At 38.8% G+C, this 19651-nt stretch overlaps 1 protein-coding gene across 5 annotated transcripts in view; it reads left to right on the top strand.

The window, feature by feature from the left end:
• WDR76 (WD repeat domain 76) overlaps positions 1 to 19651 on the top strand; it is a 58801-nt gene that overhangs the window by 1639 nt on the left and 37511 nt on the right. For 4 of the 5 annotated variants that reach the window (XM_020881428.2, XM_070477953.1, XM_020881427.2 and 1 more), the window contains 4 exons: positions 116 to 216; positions 1012 to 1422; positions 15573 to 15665; positions 16705 to 16760. In XM_020881428.2, coding sequence (XP_020737087.1) covers positions 154 to 216; positions 1012 to 1422; positions 15573 to 15665; positions 16705 to 16760 — 623 coding nt within the window. In that variant the 5' untranslated portion in view covers positions 116 to 153. The remainder of the gene's footprint in view (positions 1 to 115; positions 217 to 1011; positions 1423 to 15572; positions 15666 to 16704; positions 16761 to 19651) is intronic. The other variant, XM_020881433.2, reaches the window with a different exon arrangement.

Genomic DNA, 19651 nt, shown 5'->3' with positions numbered 1-19651 from the left:
ATGCCCCGTGCCCCTTCGCCCTCCCGTCGGCCGGGGTCAGCGCCGCCCGAGCCTCCCCGGCGCAGGGCTCCTCCTCGCCCCGCCCACCTCCGCTAATCCCCGCCTCTCGCCGCAGTCTTGGCGGGAAGACGCCAGCAGCTACGCTGCGGAAAGATGTCTGGGTCCCGCGCGGAAGCTGAGCAGAAGGGGGTCTCCAGACAGCGACTTCAGGTGAATGTGAGAAACCGCTTGTCCTTTTCGGGTGTGTTGCTGCCTCATTCTTCGTGAGGGATATGCCTGGCATAGGCCGGGGAGGACTTGCCAACCGGCACTTCCTCGCTGCAAAACTACTTCCCGCTCTTTGGGGCATCTCTCAGTGTAACGGGTCTTGGGTTTTTCCGGGTGTTGCTTCAAAAGATAAGCGGGGATGCCTGTCCTGGTTCTCCTCTATGGAAACTGGGCCCTTGGCCCCAAGGAAGATGTCTATCGGTAACCCCAGAAACAGCGTCAGGCTGGGGTCAGGAAGTCTGCGTTTGTTTTTGCAGTCGTTGTGGTGAGTTTCCCACTCTTGGAACAATTCCAGTTACTCAGTTTTCTCAATTACAAATTGTAGTCATTTTTTTTTTTTTATTGGTCTGGGGGACTCATGGCTCAGAAATGTGCCCAGTAAATGAATTAGGTATCTAGAATTTTGGAGGGAAAAAAAGTTTCCTTACAGGCTGTCAGCTGGGATTTATGTTGTCATTATGAAATAGGAATTAGAGCTACTTACACAGATCTGTGGGACTTCCCAGGTGGTGCTAGTGCTAAAGAACCTACCTGAGAATGCGGGAGACAGAAGAGAAGTGGGTTCAATCCCTGGGTTGGGAAGATAACCCTGGAGGAGGGCATGGCAACCCACTCCAGTGGTCTTGCCTGGAGAAACCCATGGATTGAGGAGCCTGGTGGTTTGTAGTCTATGGGGTTGTAAAGAGTAAGAAAAGGCTCAGGACCTGGAATTTTAATACTGTTTTCCCTTATTGACCTGAATAGGTGAATGAATATAAGGAAAACCAAAACATCGCTGATACATCTCTGAGACCGCTACAGACTACAGTTTTAGGAAAAATAGCTAAGGTGTATCTGGTCCCCTTTTCACTCAGTAGCTACAAGACAGGCCAACTTAAGCGCCCCAAATCCCTATTAGATAAGAATTCTAACAATGAAGTGACATGTAAGAAATCTAAGAAAGCTGAAATAAAGGAAAGTTGCAGAAGGATTTTAACTCCAAAGATGGAAGCCACATCTTCCAAGGGAGAATCCACTCTGCAAAAATCATCCTTGGATGTTCATGCTGAAAGCAACAAATGGCAGTACAAGAGCCCTTCAGATACAGTGATTCTCAGTGCTGATACAGAAAGCAGCCAGGAAGGAGACAGTGATGAAGACACCACATCAGGCCTGGTAAGAATCTAATTACTAGCTTATTCAGATTTTCATGTTTAAAAATTTGGAGTTTTGTTAAGCCACGGTTATCAAGGGTCTCTTTAGCTCAAACAAATTATTTTACCATCTAATCTATATTTAAGTGAAATTTTATTTTTTAAATGTACAACAGATAATTTCCTTGAGTTTATTTGGCTCTTGTTTTTTTCTTTCTTTGGGAGGCTCTTGGTTTTCATTTGTGAAGGAGAGGATTGACTTTGCTTCTCTCTCTTTCTCAGTTTGCTGCACTTATTTTTGAGCTTACTCCTACTTTACCGTGTCTTGCTCGCCTTTACATGTTTATGCATAGTATACCAGAAGAGGTTTACTTGTAAAGGACATATAGTACTTGAGTAACTCTTGATGTTAAGGTGGGAAAATCACCATTAATTGACTGCATTGATGTGCTGAATAATTCCCTTAATTACTTAAAGGAGACAAACGGTGTAGTAGAGAAGATACATGAAAAACACTAATTCTGTTTGAAATGATAGTTCAAATCAGTTTAAGAATTAAGCATCTAATTCTTTTGGCTCTTATTGTCTACCGGGAATGTTGTATTTCATTTAAAGTGACAAGTTTTATGACTCTACCACATGATAAGAAGTAGATGGAACTGGAACAGAAAATGATAGTAGGGAAAGGGAGATAGGATAATTGAGGCAGTGTTGTAATGAACTAGGACCTGTGGTGGGATAGTGTGGGCTGTCAGAAATGCATTGGACTGGGGGTTGGAAGCCTAGGTTTTAGGCATGGCCACTCTTAAGAAACCTTGTACCTTTAAGCAAGTTACTTCTATGATGAGGGAATTAGATAAGATTGGTAATTCTCAAACTTTAGCCTGTATTGGAATTACCTGGGGAGCTTGTTAAAACCCTGTTGCAGGGCTTCACCACCTGTTTCTGATTCAGAAGTTTTGAGTGAGTGTTGAATTTGACTGTCTAAAATATCTTCCTAGAGACTGGTCCAGGACTGCACTTTGAGAGCCAGTGGACTGGATTGTCTCTTTTGCCTCTTAGACTGAGTATTTGAGTATTCTGAGTATTTGAGTCTTAGTATAAAGCAGATTTTGTTTTGATGTAAAATAAATAGGGCTTCTCCCTTTGGCTCAGCGGTAGAGAATCTGTCTGCCAATGCAGGACCCTCGGGTTCAATACCTGGGTCAGGAAGATCCCCTGGAGAAGGAAATGGCAATCCACTTCACTATTCTTGCCTGGGAAATCCCTTGGACAGAGAAGCCTGGCGGGTTACAGTCCATGGGGTCTCGAAAGAGTCAGACATGGTTTAGCAACTAAACAGCAACAAATAGGGTCAGAAATTAGAACATGAGATAGTACTGGAGATAGTCAAACAGAGTCATAAATGCTTAGCATACATTTTCTTATGACAAGCTGAAAGATCTCACATCTTTTTTAGAATATTTCATTCTTTTTTTCTCTTCCCTTTCGTTACTTATTGTTTGGGAGTAAAAATTTATGGTACCGTGTTTTAGGAACAGTATTTAGTTTATAAGCTTATTTCTTCCTAAATGAAGGATGGCTTTTGTCACATCAAAGACATATAATGATGTATAATGTCCCTCAGTTTGTGTTTGTTGTTGTTAAGTCAGTAGGTTGTGTCTGACCCTTTGTGACCCCATGGACTGTAGCCTGTCAGCCTCTTTTGTCCATGGGATTTTCCAGGCAAGAATTACTGGGGTGGGTTGCCATTTCCTTTTCCAGGGGATCTTCTTGACACAGGGATTGAACCCGAGTCTTCTGCGTTGGTGGTGGATTCTTTACCACTTAGCCACCTGGGAAGCCCTCAGCTTAGGTTTATCTGCTATTTCCTCCTAATCAGATTAAGATTTTGCATTTTGGGGAAGGATACCACAGAAGTGAAGGTGCCCTCCTCAGTGTATCATATCAGAGTGTACATGATGTTGATATTTTACTGGTGATGTTGACCTTCATCATTTAGCTAAAGTGGTGTCTGCCAGGATTTTCCAGTGTAAACTTAATATTTTTCCCTTGGTAATTACTGAATACTTTGAGGAAGATACTTTGAGACTATGTAAATATTTGGTTTCTGTCACCAAGCATATATTTATTTCTTTATTAAGACAGAATTCACATATACTAAAGTGTATAATTCAGTGTTTTTTGTGTATATACATGAAGCTGTGCAGCCATCATCACTATCCAATTTAATAAATTTTTATCACTCCAAAAAGAAACTGCATACCTGTCAGTAGTGACTCTAAACCCTTACCCCTCCCTTTCTCAGCCTTGGAAAACCACTTATCTACTTTATGTCTCTGTATATTTGCCTATTCTGGACATTTCATGTAAATGGAATTATACAATATATGGGTTTTTTGGTCTGACTTCTTTCATTTAGCATGTTTTCAGGGTTCATTCATGTAGCATGTATTGGTACTTCATTTCCTTTCATGGCTAAATAATATTCCATTGTATGGATATACCACATTTTATTTATGCATTCATCAGTTGATGGACATTTGAGTTGTTTTCACTTTTTTTTTGCTATTAAGAATAATGCTGCCATGAGCATTTACTTGTGAGATTTTATGTGATATTTTCCATTCTCTTGGGTACACACACCTTGGAGTAAAATAGGGTAACTGTGTTTAGCTTTTTGAGGCATTGTCAAATTGTTTTCCAAAGTGACTGCCCTATTTTTACATAACAGCAATGTGTGGAAGAAAAAAAAATCCAATCTCTGTATACCCTCAGTAATACTTACGTTTTTTTAACATTTAAAATTTTTAATTGAAGTAAAATACACAATATAAAATTTACCTCTTTGCCATTTTTAAGTGTACAGTTTAGTAGTGTTATGTAAATGTACATATTGGAAAACCAGAACTCTTTTCATCTTGCAGAACTGAAACTATATTCATAAGGGCTTCCCAAGTGGCACTAGTGGTAAAGAACCTGTCTGCCAGTGCAGGAGACGTAAGAAACCCAGGTTTGATCCCTGGGTTGGGAAGATCCTCTGGAGAAGAGCATGGCAACCCACTCCAGTATTCTTGCCTGGGGAATCCCCAGGGACAGAGGAGCCTGGTGGGCTACAGTCCACAATGTCGCAGAGTCAGACACGACTTAGCACGCATGCCCATACCCGTCAAAAAACTCCTCATTCCCCTACCTCTTTTCAGCCCCTAACCGTTCTACTTTCTGCCTCTATGGATTTGACTACTATAGGTACCATATATAAGTGGAATCATACAGTGTTTGTCTTTTTGTGACCATTACTTCACTCCTTAACTATTTTGGTAATAGCCTTACTAGTGGATGTGAAGTGGTATCTCACTGTGGTTTTGATTTGCATTTTTCTAATGACTAATCATGTTGAACATCTTTACATGTGCATACTTGCAATTTGTACTTTGGAGAAATGTCTATTTAAGTCCTTTGCCGATTTAAAAAATTAGGTCGTGTGCATCTGAGTCAGTTCTAAAGAGGTGGATGAACCTAGAACCTATTATACAGAGTGAAGTAAGTCAGAAAGAGAAATACAAATATCGTATACTGACACCTGTATATGGAATCTAGCAAGGTGGCACTGATGAATTTATTTCCAGGGCAGCGATGGAGAAACAGACAGAGAAAACAGACCTGTGGATATTGGGGGAGGGGAGGGGGGAGAGGATGAGGTGTATGGAGAGAGTAACATGGAAATTTAAAATACCACACGTAAAATAGATAGCCAGTAGGAATTTGCTGTGTGACCCAGGGAAGGCAAGCAGGGACTCTGTGACAGGCTGAAGGGTGGGGTGGGGGGGAGATGGGAGGGAAGTTCAAGAGGGAGGGGACGTGGATGTACCTGTGGCTGATTATTGTTGATGTATGACAGAAAATCACAAAATTCTGTAAAGCAGTTATCCTTCAGTTAAAAAATTAAAAAAGAACTAAGTTGTCCTTTTTTGGGGGGGCTTTTGTATTGTTGAGTTGTAAGAGTTCCTTGTATATTCTGGACACTGGATCTTTACTAGATGTATTATTTGCAAATATTTTCTCCCATTCTGGGATTTTGTTTTCCCTTTCTTGACAGGGTCCTTTGTACAAATGTTTTGAATTTTAATTTAAATTAAAAAAAATTTCTTTTTATTTTTGGCTGCTGTATGCATTTTTGGTCTTCGTTGCTGTTCGTGCGCTTTCTCTGGTGATGGCAGATGGGGACTACTCTTTGTTGTGTGTGGGCTTCTCATAGTGGTTTCTCTTATGGGACATCAGCTCTAGGCACACAGGCTTCAGTAGTTGTGACACTTGGCAGTAGTTTTGTTGCATGGATCTGGTTGCTCCATGGCATGGGGGATCCTCTTGAACTAGTGATCGAACCCATGTCCCCTGTCCTGGCAGACAGACTCCCAACCCCTGGACCACCAGGGGAGTCCTTAAATTTAATTGTTAGAAATTTTATCAGTAGTTTTAATTTGAGTCCAGTTTTTTTTCGTTGTTGCTGATGCTTTGATGTCATATCTAGGAAACCATTGCCAAATCCAGGTTTCTGGAGATTTACACGTATATTTTCTTCTAAGAGTTTTGTAGTTCTGGCTTTTAAATTTAGGTCTTTGATCTATTTTGAGTTAATTTTTATATATGACATGAGATAAGGATCCAAATTCATACTTTTGCATGTGGATATACATTTGTCTTAGAGCAATTTGTTGTCAAAACTCTTCTTTCCCATTGAATGGTCTGGACTTCCTTAATGAAAATAAATTCACCATAGGTGTATAGATTGATTTCTAGACTCAGATTTATTCAGTTGATCTTCTGCCTCTCCGAATGCCAGTACCACCCTCTTTTAAATACTGTTAATATTGTTCTTTAGTTTCCAAGTTGTGTCCGACTCTTCGTGACCCCATGAACTGCAGCACACTTCTCTGTCCACTTTCTCCCTGAGTTTGCTTAGACTCATGTCCATTGAGTCAGTGATGCCATTCAACTTCTCATCCTCTGTCACCCCCTTCTCCTCTTGCCCTCAATCTTTCCTAGCATCAGGGTCTTTTCCAGTGAGTCAGCTCTTTGAATCAGGTGGCCAAAGTACTGTAGCTTTCTACTCAGTTTTAGAAATCAGGAAGTGTGAGTCTTGTAACTTGATTCTTTTTCAAGATTGTTTGGCTATTTTGGGTTCTTTTCATTTCTGTATGAATTTTAGGATCAGCTTATCCATATCTGCAAAAATGACATTTAAAATTTTGACAGAGATTGTACTGAATCTATAGATCAGATTAGGGAATATTGCCATTTTAAAAATATTAAGTATTTCAGTCTATAAACATGAACTGTCTTTCCACTTATTTAGATTTTCTTTAATTTCCTTCAGTGTTTCATAATTTTCTGTGCACAAATCTTTCACTTCTTTGGTTAAATTTGTGTCAAAGTATATTCTTTTTAAAAAAAATTTTACATTTATTTGTGGCTGCACTGGGACTTTGTTGCTGTGTATAGTTGTGGTGACCTGCCTCTTGAGAAACCTGTATGCAGGTCAGGAAGCAACAGTTAGAACTGGACATGGAACAACAGACTGGTTCCAAATAGGAAAAGGAGTACGTCAAGGCTGTATATTGTCACCCTGCTTATTTAACTTATATTCAGAGTACATCATGAGAAACGCTGGGCTGGAAGAAGCACAAGCTGGAGTCAAGATTGCTGGGAGAAATATCAATAACCTCAGATGTGCAGATGAAACCACCCTTATGGCAGAGAGTGAAGAGGAACTAAAAAGCCTCTTGATGAAAGTGAAAGAGGAAAGTGAAAAAGTTGGCTTAAAGCTTAACATTCAGAAAACTAAGATCACGGCATCTGGTCCCATCACCTCATGGGAAGTAGATGGGGAGACAGTGGAAACAGTGGCACACTTTACTTTTTTGGGCTCCAAAATCACTGCAGATGGTGACTGCAGCCATGAAATTAAATGATGCTTACTCCTGGGAAGGAAAGGAGCAACTAGATAGCATACTAAAAAGCAGAGACGTTACTTTGCCAACAAAGGTCCGTCTGGTCAAGGCTATGGTTTTTCCAGTGGTCATGTATGGATGTGAGAGTTGGACTGTGAAGAAAGCTGAGCGCTGAAAAGTTGATGCTTTTGAACTGTGGTGTTGGAGAAGACTCTTGAAAGTCCCTTGGACTGCAAGGAGATCCAACCAGTCCATTCTGAAGGAGATCAGTCCTGGATGTTCATTGGAAGGACTGATGCTGAAGCTGAAACTCCAATACTTTGGCCACCTCATGCAAAGAGTTGACTCGTTGGAAAAGACCCTGATGCTGGGAGGGATTGGGGGCAGGAGGAGAAGGGGACGACAGAGGATGAGATGGCTGGATGGCATCACTGACTCGATGGGCATGAGTTTGAGTAAACTGGGAGTTTGTGATGGACAGGTAGGCCTGTCGTGCTGCGATTCATGGGGTCACAAAGAGTCGGACACGACTGAGCAACTGAATTGAACTGACTGATAGTTGTGGTGCATGGGCTTCTCATTGCAGTGGCCTCCTTTGTTGTATCTTGAGGGCTTAGTTGTCCTGCAGCCTGTGGGATCTTCCTGGATGAGGGGTGGAACCCATGTCCTTTTGGCAGGCAGACACCCAACCACTGGACCACCAGGGAAGTCCCCAAAATATATTCTTCTTTTTGATACTTTTATGAATGGTATTTTTTTCTTAATTTCATTTTCTGATTGTTCATTGCTAATGTACAGAAACACAACTTATTTTTGTATATTGATCTTGTATCTTACAACTTTGCTGAAATTGTTTACTCTTATTTTTTTGTGTGTGGATTCTTTAAGATTTTCTACATATAAGATCATATCATTGGCAGTAAAGATTGTTATATTTCTTCCTTTCCCACTGAATGTCTTTTACTTCCTTTTTTGCCTAATTGCCCTGGCTAGAACTTCCAGTACAGTGTTGAATAGAAGTGTGAGAGCAGACATATTTATCTTGTTCCTGAGTTTAGGGGAAAAGCTTTCAGTCTTTCACTGTTAAGTATGATGTTAGCCGAGAAACATATATTTTTTCAAATTTTTATTTCGAAGTGCTTAGCAGATGCATGCATGCATGCTAAGTCACTTTAGTCATGTCCGACTCTGTGCAGCCCCATGGACAGCAGCCCACCAGGCTCCTATGTCCACAGGGTTCTCTAGGCAAGAACACTGGAGTGGTTTGCCATTTCCTTCTCCATAACAGATTCATAGGAATTTGCAAAAATAGTAGAGTGGTCTCATCTACCCTTCACCCAGTTTTCCCCCAATGAGTACATCTTATTTTATTTTTTATCAATTAATTAACTTTTTGGGCTGTGCCACACAGCTTGTCGCATTTTAGTTCCCTGGCCATGAGTTGAACCAGTGCAGTGACAGTGTAGAGTCCTAACCACTAGGCAGCCAGGAAATTTCCCCCAGTGAGTACATCTTAAATAACTACATTGCGGTGTCAAAACCAGGAAATTCATGTTGGTACTAGGTGTGTGTCCAGTTCTGTATCATTTTATCACATGTGTAGATTCATGTAACCACCGCCACAATCGTGATACAGAACTGTTCCATCTCTATAAAGATCTCCTTTAGGCTACCCCTTTATAATTAAGCCCACAGCCCTCCTTCCCAGCAGCCTTAACCCCTGGCAACCACTGATTTGTTTTCCATCTCTACACTGTTGTCATTTGGAGAACATTATATATGTGTCACACAGCTGGTAAATTTTTGGCATCAAGCACATTTTTAATTCAAGTTATTTTTCTTCTTTTGTTTTTTAAAGGTAGCATTTTCCCTCTTATTTTATATATGCAGTAACTGCTTAAGTGTCTCTGAAGATAAAACATTAATGGGATTTAAAACATTTCTATTTCCTGTATTTACTTTGAGAGCCCACTTGGATATTCTTTGGTTGGTCTTTGATGTTGCAAGTTCAGGAGGGGCAGGTAATGGGTGAGAATAGTTTGAATGATGCATACCTCGAAAAAAGCCTGATTTTTATTAATAAATTTTCTTACTTTTTCCTGTGGTATATAGAATCATTTAAATTTTGTTCCTTTGATCTCCAAATGTAGCATTTTAAGATAGATTCTTAGGAAGTCCCTGATGGTGATGGTGGTATTGTTTTCCTCTGAGAGGCATTGTTCAAGACAATGACAAAACAACCATTCACCTTTGCTGCCACTATTATGTGAGAAAAATCTTCATTTTGGTCAAATTGATACATGTACATACCTGTAAGTCATAATTCCGTGTGTGTGTGTATATATTTGTTGTTGTTCACTTGTTTATGTCCGACTCTTTGCAACCCCATGAACTGCAGCATGCTAGGATTCTCTGTCCTTAACTGCCTCCTGAAGTTTGCTCAGACTCAAGTCCATTGAGTCAGTGATGCTATTTAACCATCTCATTCTCTGCTGCCTGCTTCTCCTCCTGCCGTCAGTCTTTCCCAGAATCAGGGTCTTTTCCAGTGAGTCAGCTCTTTGCATCAGGTGGCCAAAGTATTGAAGCTTCAGCATCAGTCCTTCCAGTGAATATTCAGAGTTGATTTCCTTTAGGATAGACTGGATAAATCTCCTTGCAGTCCAAAGGACTCTCAAGAGTCTTCTCCAGCACCACAATTTGAAAACATCAGGTTTTCAGTGCTCAGCCTTCTTTATGGTCCTACTCTTACATCTGTACATGACTACTGGAAAAACCATAGCTTTGACTATATGGACCTTTGTCGGCAAAGTGATGTCTCTGCTTTTTAATACAATGTCTAGGTTTGTCATAGCTTTTCTTCTAAGGAGCAAGTGTCTTTTAATTTCATGGTTATAGTCACCATACAGTGATTTTAGAGCCCAAGAAAATAAAATCTGTCACTGTTTCCACTTTTTTCACCATCTGTTTGCCATGAAGTGTTGGGACTGGATGCCATGTTCTTAGTTTCACACAAAGGTAATTCCATATGTGGTGGTTGTTGAGTTGCTGTGCATGACCAACTCTTTGTGACCCCATGGACTGTAGCCCACCAGGTTCCTCTGTCCATGGGATTTCCCAGGCAAGACTACTGGAGTAGATTGCCGTTTCCTTCTCCAGGGCATCTTCCTGATCTAGGAATTGAACCCGCCTCTTCTGCAGGTGGATTCTTTACCACTGAACCAGTGGGGAAGCCCCAATTCCATATCTACACACATATATGTATACACAGAACCAAATCAAAACAGCCAACAATTTTCTGTTACATACCTATTTGTGATTACTGCTCAACAGACAAATTATACTTTAGGCCATTTTAGCTTTTATCCCCCACATTATCTATTGACTTACTATAGAAGATTAAGTTCACACACGTGTGCTGTCTCCTCCTTCCCATGTTTTACCTTCCGTATTACATATAGTCCAAGCTTTACCTGAGTTGTAAAATTTTTCTCGGTATAAATCAAAGAATTCTAATGGCTTTATATATATTATATATATGTGTATATGTATGTATATAATTCATGAAATGTTTTCTGGGACCCTCCATCATTCTGGACTGTTTTCTCTTTCTTGGCCTTCTCTTTACTGTTTTTCTTTAAATTTCTTTTTTCTCTCTCCTGTGTTGGACTTCTGTAGCCTGGATCCTGTCTTTCTCTTTCTTGGTTTATTGTCTAATTTTGATGAAGTGCAGCTTATAGTAACTTCCTGAAAGCTGGTGTATGACAGATAGTTTGCTGCTGGTAAGTGCTCAGTCATGTCTGACTCTTTGCAACCCCATGGACTGTAGCCTGCCAGGCTCCTCTGTCCATGGGATTTTTTCAGGTAAGAATACTGGAGTAGGTTGCCTTTTCCTTCTCTAGGTGATCTTCCCAGCCCAAGGATTGAACCTGGGTCTCTTGCATCTGCTGCATTGGCAGGTGGATTCTCCACCACTCGCACCACCTGGGCAGCCCAACAGATAATTTGCATGTCTGAAAAAGTCTTTATGCTTTACATTTGATTGTTGGCATTATTGAATTTAGAATTGTAAGTTAAAAATAGTTTTTCTTTAGCATTTTTAACACATTCTTCCTTTGTCTTCTAGCTTCCTGGATATTATGAAGTTATCATTTTTGGTTCTTTGTGGTCTCTTTTTCCCTCTGCAAACTTTTGGGATCTTCTCTCTATTTCACTCATCTTCAGGTATTGAGAAATTTTGTGATGATATGCCTGGGCTTGAGTCTTGTTTTCATTCATTGTGTTGTATACACGTTGGGCCCTTTTAATCTGGAAACTCTTTTCAGTTTTGAGAAGCTTGCTTTTTTTTTTTTATATTTCTAATGTTTATTGGGAACTGATCCACTATTTTTTTTTTTTCATTTATTTTATTAGTTGGAGGCTAATTACTTCACAACATTGCAGTGGGTTTTGTCATACATTGACATGAATCAGCCATGGAGTTACATGTATTCCCCATCCCGATCCCCCCCTCCCACCTCCCTCTCCACCTGATTCTTCTGGGTCTTCCCAGTGCACCAGGCCCGAGCACTTGTCTCATGCATCCCACCTGGGCTGGTGATCTGTTTCACTATAGATAATATACATGCTGTTCTCTCGAAACATCCCACCCTCGCCTTCTCCCACAGAGTCCAAAAGTCTGTTCTGTACATCTGTGTCTCTTTTTCTGTTTTGCATATAGGGTTATCATTACCATCTTTCTAAATTCCTTATATATGTGTTAGTATGCTGTAATGTTCTTTATCTTTCTGGCTTACTTCACTGTGTATAATGGGCTCCAGTTTCATCCATCTCATCAGAACTGATTCAAATGAATTCTTTTTAATGGCTGAGTAATATTCCATGGTGTATATGTACCACAGCTTCCTTATCCATTCATCTGCTGATGGGCATCTAGGTTGCTTCCATGTCCTGGCTATTATAAACAGTGCTGTGATGAACATTGGGGTGCACGTGTCTCTTTCAGATCTGGTTTCCTCGGTGTGTGTGCCCAGAAGTGGGATTGCTGGGTCATATGGCAGTTCTATTTCCAGTTTTTTGAGAAATCTCCACACTGTTCTCCATAGTGGCTGTACTAGTTTACATTCCCACCAACAGTGTAAGAGGGTTCCCTTTTCTCCACACCCTCTCCAGCATATATTGCTTGTATACTTTTGGATAGCAGCCATCCTGACTGGCGTGTAATGGTACCTCATTGTGGTTTTGATTTGCATTTCTCTGATAATGAGTGATGTTGAGCATCTTTTCATGTGTTTGTTAGCCATCCGTATGTCTTCCTTGGAGAAATGTCTGTTTAGTTCTTTGGCCCATTTTTTGATTGGGTCATTTGTTTTTCTGGAATTGAGCTGCAGGAGTTGCTTGTATATTTTTGAGATTAATCCTTTGTTGCTTCATTTGCTATTATTTTCTCCCAATCTGAGGGCTGTCTTTTCACCTTGCTTATAGTTTCCTTTGTTGTGCAAAAGCTTTTAAGTTTCATTAGGTCCCATTTGTTTATTTTTGCTTTTATTTCCAATATTCTGGGAGGTGGGTCATAGAGGATCCTGCTGTGATTTATGTCGGAGAGTGTTTTGCCTATGTTCTCCTCTAGGAGTTTTATAGTTTCTGGTATTACATTTAGATCTTTAATCCATTTTGAGTTTATTTTTGTGTTTTGTGTTAGAAAGTGTTCTAGTTTCATTCTTTTACAAGTGGTTGACCAGTTTTCCCAGCACCACTTGTTAAAGAGGTTGTCTTTTTTCCATTGTATATCCTTGCCTCCTTTGTTGAAGATAAGGTGACCATAGTTTCATGGATTTATCTCTGGGCTTTCTATTCTGTTCCATTGATCTATATTTCTGTCTTTGTGCCAGTACCATACTGTCTTGATGACTGTGGCTTTTTAGTAGAGTCTGAAGTCAGGCAGGTTGATTCCTCCAGTTCCATTCTTCTTTCTCAAGATTACTTTGGCTGTTCGAGGTTTTTTGTATTCCAAAACAGAACCAGGAAGAAATAGAAGATCTTAACAGAGCCATCACAAGCAAGGAAATCGAAACTATAATCAGAAATCTTCCAGCAAACAAAAGCCCAGGACCAGACAGCTTCACAGCTGAATTCTACCAAAAATTTAGAGAAGAGGTAACACCTATCTTACTCAAACTCTTCCAGAATATTGCAGAAGAAGGTAAACTTCCAAACTCATTCTATCACCCTAATTCCAAAACCAGACAAAGATGCCACAAAAAAAGAAAACTACAGGCCAATATCACTGATGAACATAGATGCAAAAATCCTTAACAAAATTCTAGCAAACAGAATCCAACAACATATTAAAAAAATCATACACCATGACCAAGTGGGCTTTATCCCAGCAATGCAAGGATTCTTTAATATCTGCAAATCAATCAATGTAATACACCACATTACAAATTGAAAGGTAAAAACCATATGATTATCTCAATAGATGGCGGGACCAGCCGGCAAAGAGAACAAGTCCCGACCGCAACAGCACGGAAGCCTGAGAAAACGGAGCTGAAAGACTGGGGTCGAGAGGACTGAAATGCTCTTTAGGCAAGTTGCGATTTTATTGAGTAAAACAGCTACCTTTATACTAGTACAAGCAGAAAACATAGTTCATAAAAAATGCCATCTGGTGTTTGTCACATCAATACAGTTCTTTGTCTTAAGTGATTACAGAAGCTTACATCTTGTTTTTGGTATTCCAAGATAAACTACTAAGTGAAGGTCACTACTATGTTTTTCTCAAGGAAGAACAAAGGGGAGACCCAGCAAATGTTTTACTACTTTATCATGGGGTGGCGGGACAGGGAATAGCCTCTTTCAAGGCTTTCCCAGGGCCTTTTTGGGCCTTGAGCAGGCCGGCTCCCCACAAATAGATGCAGAGAAAACCTTTGAAAAAATTCAACACCCATTTATAATTAAAACTCTCCAGAAAGCAGGAATAGAAGGAACATACTTCAACATAATAAAAGCTATATATGACAAACCCACAGCAAGCATTACCCTCAATGGTGAAAAATTGAAAGCATTTCCCCTGAAATCAGGAACAAGACAAGGTTGCCCACTCTCACCACTACTTTTCAACATAGTTTTGGAAGTTTTGGCCACAGCAATCAGAGCAGAAAAAGAAGTAAAAGGAATCCAGATAGGAAAAGAAGAAGTGAAACTCTCGCTGTTTGCAGATGACATGATCCTCTACATAGAAAACCCTAAAGACTCTACCAGAAAATTACTAGCGCTAATCAACGAATATAGTAAAGTTGCAGGATATAAAATTAACACATAGAAATCCCTGCATTCCTATACACTAACAATGAGAAAACAGAAATTAAGGAAATAATGCCATTCACCATTGCAACGAAAAGAATAAAATACTTAGGAGTATATCTACTTAAAGAAACGAAAGACCTATACATAGAAAACTATAAAACACTGATGAAAGAAATCAAAAGGACACAGACAGGTGGAGAAACATACCATGTTCATGGATTGGAAGAATCAATATTGTCAAAATGGCTGTACTACCCAAAGCAATCTATAGATTCAATGCAATCCCTATCAAGCTACCAACGGTATTTTTCACAGAACTAGAACAAATAATTTCACAATTTGTATGGAAATACAAAAAACCTCGAATGGAGAAGCTTTCTTGTATTATTTCTTTAATGATTTTCTATCCTCCATGTTCTCTGCTCCTTTCCGCCCCCCACAGTAACTATTAGTTGGATATCGCACCTCCACGATTCTCTAGTTTAAAACTGTCTTTTCTGCTCATGTGATTCTCTTTTTTATTGAATTTCTTTAATCTCAGTGAATTTAAAAATTTCTATTTTTGAGTTCTTTCTTGTTTTGCTTAATAAAAAGGTCACTTTGTGAAATAATACAGTTAAGGGCCAGTAGGAAATAATGTGTTATTGGGCTATCCTACTTGACTTCTGATGTCAGATCACCTGTTATTTAATTGGGAAGCCATGCATATATCCTGCAATTATCCCAAACCCAAACTCTTTCTCTTAGTATCCAGTGCAGCAAAGTTTATGTGCTGTTTGGTAAGATAACATAAAATAACCATAGTAGGTGCAATTTGAAGGAACATATACATGTGGAGAATGCAATAACTAGTTTTGTGACGTATTTTTGCTGTGGATTATGTAAATAACAGAATCTTCTTGGTGTGATTTTATAGGATGATTTTTCAGAATTGTCACCATATGAAAGGAAGAGACTGAAGAACATATCAGAAAATGCAAACTTCTTTGCTTCTCTTCAGTTGTCTGAGGTTTGTTTGAAGTTTCTAATCTAAACTGAGATACTATTCCTCTTGCTAGTAGGTCAATAAAATACTCATAGTATCAGGTTTCATAGTGTCAAATGAGGGAGGGTAAAATTAGCAAGATTTACCCTTAATACAGTTTACCATATTTTATTGATTCCAAGACTTTTTTTTTTTTTTCAACTGTTGTATTAAAGCTGTAATTGGAAGCTTCCCCTCACTCCTTTCTATCCTTGGTCAGGGAGCTAAGACCCCACACGCCTCGAGACACAGCCAAAACTGAAGAAAAGAATAGAGGAGAATACGGTTAGTATTGTAAGCTTTAAGGGTTAATGGCCATAAGTATGCTAATGTTTTTTAATCATCTTTACTAAAGGTATAATTTACACTGAAGGTCTTCACACTGCAGTCAAACTTCTATGTGTGTGAGAAGAGGAGGGTGTGTGATGTTTCCCCCCCCAAATACATTAAACCCTTGGCTTTAAATAGTTTCTGGACATACCAAATTCCTAAATATTCAGTGTGTATTTGCATTTTGAGGGGAGGGAGGGTGAGTTAATATAAGGCACTAAATTGCTGAGTCACTCACAGTTGAAAATTCATCAGAAATGGAGACAAAAATATCTCTGATTTTGACTTAATTTGACAGAAATTACTATTGATTTATGGAAGTACAACCTGTAACTTTTCTGGAAAATACCCACAAAGGGTTGCCTGAAGTATAAGTTAAACTTGGAAATTTGTAATAGCATATTTAATAAATGTTTACTTATGTAAACTTGTTAGTAGCCTGGTCCCAGGAACCAGAATGTCAGTACTTTAGATGATATTATATACTTCTCTTTATTATTGATAGTGTATTTATCTCATGTCTACTACCAAGAACAGTTGTCATATCTCAAGGTTCTTTACTTCCTGTGTAGATCTGGCTTAGTGTACATATAGTAGCAGATACTCAAAGTTTCAGAAGGTAAGCTATGTAGTTACAGTGTTTTTTTTAATAAGATAGTATTTTTACATGTGTTATGTTTTGTGTATTTTGCAGTCAGCTGCAAGGCTCCGTGAAATGATAAAGAAGAGACAGCCTTCTGAATCCAAAAGGTAAAAGATTGGGTTTACGTTTCCTATACCATGATATATTGGTGAGTTGTTTTATAATTTGAAAAAATGGTTCTACATAGTACAGTAAGTAGCAGATCAGAAACAGTAATTTGGTTTAATTGTTTATATCTCTGAGGGAATACTATATTTTATTAACTCTAAAGTTCTCATCTTCATCAAAGGACTGTAGAGGAAATAAAATCTTGAGAACTGAATTTTATTTATATTTATTATCCCTGCTAATGGAAATCTTTTTTAAAAAATATTATTTTTTTTGGTTGTACTGGGTCTTCATTGCTACATGGGCTTTCTCTAATTGTGGCAGGCACAGGCTATTCTCTAGTTGCAGTGCATGGGTTTTTCATTGCAGTGGCTTCTCTTGTTGTGGAGCATAGGTACTAGGTACACAGGCTTCAGTAGTTGTGGCACACGGGTTTTGGTTACTCCATGGCATGTGGAATCTTCTTGGACCAGGGATCGAACCCATGTCCCCAGCATTGGCAGGTGGATTCTTATCCACTGTACCACCAGGGAACTCTGAGATAAATCTTTTTTACCACTAAATTGTTCTCATTTTTCCCTAAAATAACTATTGTTTTTAAAGATTCCTCTACTTTATTTTTTTGTTTTTTCTTTCCCATTCCTAGAATAAAGGAAGGAAATGAACATTTGTTGCACATCTGTGAAATACAGTGCATGCATGCATGCCAAGTCACTTCAGTCATGTCCGTGTCTTTGTGACCCTATGGACACAGGCTTTGCTGTCTATGGGAGTCTCCAGGCAAGAATACTGGAGTGGGTTGCCATTTCCTTCTCTGAAATAACAGTGCAGTGACCTAAACATTTTTATCCTATATTATCTCATTTAATTCTGGCCAAAATTTTGTGAGATATAAGACAGACTCAAAGAGGTAAAGTGATTTGCTCAAGGTCAAAGTAGCTCTTAAAGACTTCCCCAGCAATCCAGTGGTTAAGAACTCCCCACTTCCAATTCAGGGGGTGCTGGTTCGATACCTGATCGGGGAGCTAATAGCCCACATACTATGTGGCATGGCCAAAAAAAAAAAAAGTTAGCTTTTAGGTGGAAGCTTCAGAATTTGACCTCCAGGATGCCTTAGGTTCTCTTCTTTGCATTTTAACAATGCTTATTATAAGTGAAGAAACTGAAAAATCTTGGCATCATTAGATCATTGTTTTAGTACTGGATGCTAATGTAACATCATTTAATTGATTTGATTCTGGTATAGGTCAACTAGCTTGAGAAAGGCTAAACCTTTAATTATGACCAGGTATTGGCAAGTGTGAAAAATTGTTACAAGAGGAACAAACAGCGTTTAACACTGGAAGATAATAGCACCTGTCCTGTTGTCAGTTGATCATTAGCTTTACATTTGCATACATCTGTATATTTTTGGCTGCTGCTCAGTGTGGCATGTGGGATCTTACTTGCCTTTGTATATTATTTTATTAGCAAAGATTAGTGTTTTTTTTTTCCCCTAAATCACCTAAGTCACAAAGTTCCAGCACTTAATAGTTGTGTAAAGATTAGTATCCAGCAGCTAGAGCAAAAGTTATATAGAAGAAAGAGCATAACTTTTGAAATTTGGCAAACTTGATTTCAAGTTTCAATTCAGCAACTTAAAACTGCGGTATTAACTTTGGACAGTTTATATAATCTTTCTTTCCTTATCTGTAAAGTTGACATTATGCCAATCTAGAGGGGTTTTAAAAAATTACTAAATATACATACAAAGAAGCACATATGAATATTTATGTAATTGAAAAAATAACAATAATTCAAGCATCCACCCACATATCTGCCATCCAGGTCAATAGAAATTTATAGTATCTTTTAAGGCCCTCCTCGGGGTAACAGTCATTATGCTGAATTTTGTGATAATCACTCCTTGCATTTATTTATAGTTTTACCACTGATGAATGTATATTAATATTAATACAGTATTTTACTTATTTTTACCTGTTTTTTATATTAACATATACTATGATGCCATTTTTATATTCTGGGGTTTTCTTTTGCTCACTTTTACATCTTTATGTTTTAAAATTCATTCATGTTGTTGTGTGCAGCTTTACTTCATCCTGTTTTTTTCTGCTCTATGAATGCACTATGTTGACTTGAATATGGACAGTTGAATTTGTCTTCGTATTTCCTTTATTTATTTATTTTTTTCCCAATTATTTTTATTAGTTGGAGGCTAATTACTTTACAATATTGTAGTGGTTTTTTTGCCATACATTGACATGAATCAGCCATGGATTTACACATGTTCCCCATCCCGATCCCCCCTCCCGCCTCCCTCTCCATCCCATCCCTCTTTGTTATCCCAGTGCACCAGCCCTGAGCACTTGTCTCATGCATCCAACCTGGGCTGGTGATCTGTTTCACCCTAGATAATATACATGTTTCGATGCTGTTTTCTCAGATCATCCCACCCTAGCCTTCTCCCATAGAGTCCAAAAGTCTGTTCTATACATCTTATTTCCTTTATTATAAAGACTGCTGCTCTGATCAGTCTTAAGTCTGTTGGTGTTGATGTGTGAAGAGTTTCTCTCTGAGGAGGATTCTTTAGGAGGATTATACATTAGAACCCAAATTTTTCCATATGCTGAGGATTTTTTTTGGTTAAGTGAGGTATTAAATGCTTAGTATAGTTTCTACCACACAATCTACATAAAATAGTAGTTATCATTCATCTTCTAAACAAATGTGGACTGTGGTTGAGATTTGTGCATGCGAATATTTGGAAGTAATTTCAGAGGCTTCTCTTTCCCCAACATTTTTTAATGAGCTACTTTTTTTTAAGACTTAGTTTTTTAAAGAACAGTTATTTAGGTTCACAGCAAAATAGGAAGATACAGAGATTTCCCAT

Source organism: Odocoileus virginianus, chromosome 16, assembly GCF_023699985.2.
Source record: "Odocoileus virginianus isolate 20LAN1187 ecotype Illinois chromosome 16, Ovbor_1.2, whole genome shotgun sequence".
NCBI lineage: Eukaryota > Metazoa > Chordata > Mammalia > Artiodactyla > Cervidae > Odocoileus > Odocoileus virginianus.
This window is presented reverse-complemented; position numbering and strand designations above follow the sequence as displayed.